The following is a 7,130-nucleotide window of genomic DNA, read 5'->3' as shown; positions in this document are numbered from 1 at the left end:
GCTCCTGGACCTCTCCAAAAAGGACCCCAGACCTCTCCCCAAAAGGACCTCAGACCGCTCAGAAAAGGAGTCCAGAGACCTCTCCGAAAGGCAGCCCTTCAGGTCTCTCCAAAAAGGAGCCTCTCCAAAAGGGAACCTCAGCAGACTGCTTCAAAAAGGACCCCCCTAGACCTCTCCAAAAGGACCCCCTTGAGCTGTCCGAGAGGCACCCCGGACTTCTCCAAAAGAGAGGTGACCCCAGCGCTGTCCGAGAGGGACCCAGGACCTGTCCGAAAGGACTTCTGACCTGTCTAAGAGGGACCTCAGGTTTTTCCCAAAGGGACCCAGGACCTCTCCAAAAAGGGCCCTTGACCTCTCCAAAAGGAGCCTCTATAAAAGGGATCCAGGACTTTTCCCAAAAGGACCCCTTAACCTGTGCAAGAGGGACCCAGGACCTGTCCAAAAGGACCCTTTAACCTATGCAAGAGGGACCCCAGCCTTCTCCCAAAGGGGACAAGGGTGCCTTTCTTGTCTCTTTCTCTTCCAGGTGTCTGCCCAGCACCCTCCCAACCTAGCCTTCCTCTTCCCACTGCCATGGCTTGCCAGCTGTCCTCCTGTCTTCCTGGCTGGCCCTGGGGCTGAAGGAGCAGGGAGCTTGCCCCAGTGTACCTCCTGCCAGCTTGACTGCCAGCCTGCCTGCCAGCCTGCCTTCTTCTTTCCTGCTGGATGCCTGCGCAGAGGAAGGAGGCGAAGGCGAAGACCCCCCTGCGAGGATGTCCAGCGGCGTGGGCTGCTTCTGGGTGCTCCTGTCCTCCTGCTTGGTGGCCGTCTGCAGCTTCAGCTTCCTCTCCCCGGCCTGGATTGTCAAGGGCCAAGGCACTGGGGCCTCTGGGCGGCCCTGGGTCCGGCAAGGAGCCCCCGAAGGCCAGCAGGTCACCAGCTTTGGCTTGCTCTGGCATTGCCCCGAGAGCCTAAGGCCCCAGCAGGACTGCTACGCTTTCGGAGGACTGGGGCGCTTCCAAGAAATCCCCTCTGGATCCTGGCAGGTAAGGAAGAGGAGGAGGAGAAGGGACCTCTCCTTTAGGGGTCCCTTTCACACCCCTGGGCTTTCCGCCTTCTGCAAAGGGAGCTGGGTATATATGTTTAGCCTGGAGGAGAGAAGGTGAAGCGGTGATATGACAGCCCTGTTTCAAGATCTGAAGCAGGGATGCCACACTGAAGGTGAGATCTTGTCGCACCTTTGAGACTCACCAAAAGGAAGATATTGGCAGCGTGAGCTTTCCTAGACCGCGGTCTACTTCCTCAGATGCATTTCAATGCGCTTCCTCGGAAATGCACCTGCGGAAGTAGACCGAAGTCTACGAAAGCGCAGGCTGCCAATTTTCTTTCTTTCGGTGAGTCTCAAAGCTGCGACAAGAGCTCACCACGTACTGATTCCAGAGACTGACACGGCTAGGTCTTTGAATGCTGGAGGTGAGTATGCAAAGGGATCTTGCAGGACCCCTGAGACTCACTGGAAGGGAGAAACCATGGCCTTTGAGGGAGCTGGGTATGTCTAGCCTGGAGAAGAGAAGGTTTGTGGGACCAATCAAAATGCATGGAAAGAGCAATGTGGCCCTTCAGATATCATCACCACCACCATCATCATCACCACCACCACCACCACCACTGTCGTCATCATCATCATCATCATCATCATCATCATCCAGTAGCATCCCAACAGTGATACCTAGACATACCAAAACGTACCAAACAGTGATACTTTTGCGGGACCAACCAAATTGAACAAAACACACGTGGCAAACTTTCGAAGCTCTTGGATACCATTGGTCCAGTTTAGTTGGGATTTGCGTTTGGGTTTAGGCCTTGGACTCTAAGTCCCAGAATCCCCCACCCAGCATTAGGGGGGGGGTCCTAAGAGCTGCGATATCAAAACAAATTCATGGAGGATAATGATGTCGTAATGATTTTGTACTGAATGCAGCGGAGGACCTAGCTGTGTCCACAAAAGGAAATTCTCAAAGCTCTGCTTAAGACAAGTCCGTCAGGCCGTTCAGCTCGTTAGAATTGATTTTCCGGTTGTTGGGAGAGAAAAGGAAGGACTGCTAATGAAGTTGCAATCTGGCGACAGGGAGCCAGCGTGGTTTGAATGTCGGACTATGACTCTGGAGACCCGGGTTCAAATCCCTGCTCCGCCATGGAAGCTCAGTGGGTAACCTTTATGCAAGTCACGCACTCTCCGCTTCGGAGGAAGACAAATCTGTTCTTGGCAAGATATGCTCGGAGGAGTTTTGCCATGGCCTTCCCTTGAGGCTGAGAGTGTGCGACTTGCCCAGGGTCACCCATTGGGTTTTATGGCCAAGCTGGGAACTGAACCCAGGTCTCCGTCCAACACTCCAAGTACTTTCCCCCACAACATAAAGGGGTTGTTTTGGAAGGCAACCTCTGGGGTAAATGGGGCACGGAAACAATCCATGTACACGCTCTTGCTAGGATATAGTTGCTCTTTCAAGGGTTAAGATAAGAAATGCAGAACAGCAAAGAATAAGTCCCTTGATAACATCAGCTGTAGCTTGGCTCTGAGAGCACTGGGCATGGCACAGGGATCGTTCTGTTTTTGGGGGAACAGGGAAAGATGTGTCCACGAAATGTCAGAACCAAGGAGCCGGGGCCATGTGCAGCCGATGGTGGGGCTCCACATGATTCTCACCCTTGGTTCCAGGCAATGTTAGCCATGTGCTGGAGGTCTGCTGTGTGTCATGAGGACCGGCTGTTTTTGTGCAAAGCCTTCTCTTTGCGTGCCAAAGGAACACCCTGAGGTTCAGAGCCCTTTGGAAGGAGTCTTGGAAGCTCTTATTTAGGGCATGTGACTCCAGGCCAAAGAGATACCACTCTGGGTGCATCTACACTGTAGGGGTAATGCAGTCTGACACCACTTTCAAGTGTTGTAGCTGCATCCTGTGGAAGCCTGGGGTTGGTGGCTATACAATTGTATTGTAGCATCATAGAGTTGGAAGGGACCCCAAGGGGTCATCCAGTCAAACCCCCTGCTATGTGGGGATGGCCATCCAGCCTCTGGAGCTGCAGAAAACAAGCTTGCTCTGTCCTCAACGTGACGCCCCTTCAAATATTGAATCAGGGCTATCCCATCCCCTCTGAACCTTCTCTTCTCCAGGCTGAACATACCCAACTCCTTAAGTCTCTCCACTTAGGGCATGCTTTCCAGACCCTTCACCATTTTGGCCACTCTCCTCTGGACACATGCTCCAGCTTCTCAACATCTTTTCTGAATCGCGGAGCCTAGAATTGGATCCAATATTCCAGGTTAGGCCTTACCAAAGCAGAACAGAGTGGTACCATTACTTCCCTTGGAACACTATTGATGCATCCTAGAACTGCATTGCCTTCTATTGATGCATCCTAGAACCGCATTGGCTTCTATTGATGCATCCTAGAACCTCATTGGCTTCTATTGATGCATCCTGGAACCACATTGGCTTCTATTGATGCATCCTAGAACCTCACTGGCTTCTACTGATGCATCCTAGAACTGCTTTGGCTTCTACTGATGCATCCTGGAACCACATTGACTTCTGTTGATACATCCTAGAACCGCATTGGCTTCTATTGATGCATCCTAGAACCACATTGACTTCTGTTGATACATCCTAGAACCGCATTGGCTTCTATTGATGCATCCTAGAACCACATTGACTTCTACCGATGCATCCTAGAACTGCACTGACTTCTACTGATGCATCCTAGAACTTCATTGGCTTCTATTGATGCATCGTAGAACCCCATTGACTTCTACTGATGCATCCTAGAACCGCATTGACTTCTATAGATGCATCTTAGAACCACATTGACTTTTTCGGATGCACGGTCTTTAACCATCCTTCTTCAAAACCTGTTACAAGCAGAGTAGCCCCATTAGATCAAGTGGGGGGCTTGTGCGAGTGTCGGCCGTCCAAGTTCTTATCAATTCCAGTAGCGAGGACTAGGAATGGGACTACAACTTCCAGAGCCCCCTGACCATCATGGTTGCTGGGGATTTTGGGTGCTGTTGTCCAATGGGTACCCTTGCCATCCTCTTGACTCTCTGGGGCGCCAGGGAAGGCGGATGCCCCCCTTGTCTCTGGCTTGAGCCATCTTTGCCTGCCAAAGGGCTCCTTAACGGTGCCTGCTGTGTGTTTGTACTTGGGGGAATTATGCTAATCGCCCGACAAACGATGCTTTTCCGTTGCGCCTAGAGGTTAATTAACGGGCCTTTCTTCTCTAAGAAGGGCTGCCTTGTCTGTTTAAAAATGCAAACACTCTTTTGGACTAAAAGAGGGGAAGGGGGAGAAAGAAATGTCTCCTTCTCCAGCTTTGCGGAGGCGCAGATGGCGGATACCATGATTATTAATGGCAATAATAACTTTATTTCGAGCATTGAGGTCCTGCGCTTCTGGCGGCGAGGCCCCTCGGAAGGGATGATGCGCAAGAGAGAGACAAAAACGCTCCTTCATATCAGATCATGTAGAAAAACCAGCTTTAAACATTCTTTTGAAACAGAATTAAAACTCTTGTCTTCGAAGCTGTTTCCCAAAACCAAAGGCCGCAATCTTTTCCAGGACCTTAATGCATTCTGCTTGGTATCCTGACCTGCTAGCTTTCTAGGCGCGTGGAAATGTCTCCTCTGCTTCCCAGAAACACAGCATGGGGCCAAACTGAAAGGCATCATGTCTCCTTGGAGTGTGAATAATTCAACCAGAAATCAATGTAAGGTTGTATTATTGCTAGGTTTCATCTTTTAGTAGACTAAGAACCCATACAGACAGGCCAAAATAAAGCTGCTTTGGATCCCTTTCTGAACGGTCTGGGGTCCGCTTTGGAGAGGTGCCTTTTGGAGAGGTCTGGGGTCCTTTTCTGAGCGGTCTGGGGTCCCCTTTGGAGAGGTGCCTTTTGGAGAGGTCTGGGGTCCTTTCCTGAGTGGTTTGTGCCCTAGTCCTTAGGACTGGAGCATGGCTTTGGCGCGGCTTCTGGTCTCTTAGGACGCATGCGTCATTTAAACATCATCCCTCCAAAGTGACCTGAAGCAGCTTTATTTTGGCCTGTCTGTACGGGCTCCAAATCCCCCCCAATTAGTATATAGAAATGGAAAGGAGAGTTGGTTCCTGAAGGAAAGCAATGGCTCAGGCCATCTCCCAGCGGGTTCAACAAGTCATTGCAGAGGGAGAAGGCGAAGGATGCTGTGTACAGTCCAGCGCATGCTTTATCTGGGGATGGTGGGGGACGATGGGCTTGCATCAGTGATGGATGGCGGAGGGGGAAAGAGAAAGGCAGCATTAGCACATCAATGGCCTAGCCGGGACCTCCATCAAGGCAAGCAAAGAGCGGCTTATAATGAATTTTTAATTAGACGGCACCTGATCGGACTCCCTCATTGGTTGGTGGACCCTCGCTTTATCCTCCCAGCATGCTTTGGTGATGGAGGGGGGTCTTTCCCCACTATCAGGCCAACCCCAGAGGCATCATTAAAGGCGCATAACCCACCCACCCACAACAGGCTCAGAGCTGTATGTTAGCTGCTCTGTTTTAGGCTGTATGTGTGCATGAAGGTACATATATACATGTGCACACCTTCACGTCGCTTTCGGAGAGTTTTCTTAGGCCGGGGATGCTCAGGGGTACTTTTGCCAGTCCCTTTCTCTGAAACATGCCAAGAAGCCACTGGCATTTTGTCAGAGGCGTGCGAACAAAAGCCGTCGCTGTTTTGCTTCGCAGTGCGCCCATTGCTGCGCTTTCGAGAAATTATATATACTATACCTTGAAACGTGTTGAATGCCCCTTCTTTTCTGCGGTTTGCCAACTAACCCTAATCTTTCGATGTCATTTCTCCCTCTGGTACCGGTTTTTCTGTTGAAGAAACCATGCCCAGGGATGCACCAACTTTGTTGACTGGGGTTTGTTGTTGTTGTTGTTGTTGTTGTTGTTGTTGTTGTGTGCCTTTGGGTTGTTTCCGACTCGTGGTGACCCCAAGGCAAAGCTATCAGGGGCTTTGGGACAAGAACGAGATTGAGAACGGGGAAAAGAAATGCCAACCATCCAGTGAGTTTCATGGCTGCGCATGGAATTTGGGCATGGAATTTCTCCAATCCCCCCTCAGGCGCTCTGAGCATTATGTCGCACACATATATTCCCATTATCCGTTTTCGTTTTTTAATTAATGCAGATGATATGCATTTTTGGGGGGGGGGCATTGACTTCCCCCTCATTGTCTTCTCCCTTTCCTGCTCATTTTGGTTTTTAATTAATTTATGGAAAGCAACTCTCTGGTTGTCATCCCTGGCCTTCCCTGGCTGCCTGGACTTGTCACTTCTGGTCAGACCCCCGTGACGAAGGCGAAGGTGACTGCTGAGAATCACAGAATCATGTAGCTGGAAGAGACCGCAAGGGCCATCCAGTCCAACCCCATTCTGCCATGCAGGAACTCTCCGTCAAAGCATCACCGACAGACTTCCAAGGAAGGAGACTCCATTACACTCTGAGGAAGGAGTGTGTTCCACAGTCGAACAGCCCTTACTCTCAGGAAGTTCCTCCTAATGTTGAGCTGGAACCTCTTTTCCTGGAGCTTGCATCCATTGCTCTATTGGGTCCTATTCTCTGGAGCAGCAGAAAACAAGCTTGCTCCCTCCTCAATATGGCATACCTTCATATATTTAAACAGGGCTATCATATCCAGGCTAAACATCCCCAGCTCCCTAAGTTCTTCCTCATAGGTCTTCATGGTTTCCAGACCCTTCACCATTTTAGTCCCCCTCCTTTGGACACATGGCTCCAGTTTCTCAATGTCCTTTTTGAATTGTGGAGCCCAGAACTGGACACAATATTATTCCAGGTGGGGTCTGACCAAAGCAGAATAGACTGGCACTATTACTTCCCTTGATCTAGACACTATACTTCTATTGATGCAGCCTAGAATCGCATTGGCCTTGTTAGCTGCCGCATCGCACTGTTGACTCATGTTCAACTTATGGTCTACTTGGACTCCCAGATCCTTTTCACATGGAGGGCTGCCCAAGGGAGCAGGAGACCGCAAAAGACCGCCTCCGTAAACCACACACACACACACACTATCCCAATGGAGAGAAAGGCAGACAGTACCT

General features: G+C 50.5%; 2 protein-coding genes across 2 annotated transcripts in view; both read left to right on the top strand.

Moving 5' to 3' along the window:
* Positions 1-7,130, top strand: part of SHPK (sedoheptulokinase) — a 938,822-nt gene that overhangs the window by 763,489 nt on the left and 168,203 nt on the right. The gene's annotated exons all lie outside the window — the stretch shown is intronic.
* Positions 18-7,130, top strand: part of TMEM211 (transmembrane protein 211) — a 39,733-nt gene continuing 32,620 nt past the window's right edge. Inside the window, exon 1 of the mRNA XM_042442387.1 lies at positions 18-1,025. Coding sequence (XP_042298321.1) covers positions 753-1,025 — 273 coding nt within the window. The 5' untranslated portion in view covers positions 18-752. The remainder of the gene's footprint in view (positions 1,026-7,130) is intronic.

Source organism: Sceloporus undulatus, chromosome 11 (genome assembly GCF_019175285.1).
Source record: "Sceloporus undulatus isolate JIND9_A2432 ecotype Alabama chromosome 11, SceUnd_v1.1, whole genome shotgun sequence".
NCBI classification, from domain to species: domain Eukaryota; kingdom Metazoa; phylum Chordata; class Lepidosauria; order Squamata; family Phrynosomatidae; genus Sceloporus; species Sceloporus undulatus.
Note: the sequence above shows the minus strand (reverse complement) of the source record. Positions and strands in the feature narration are given on the sequence as shown.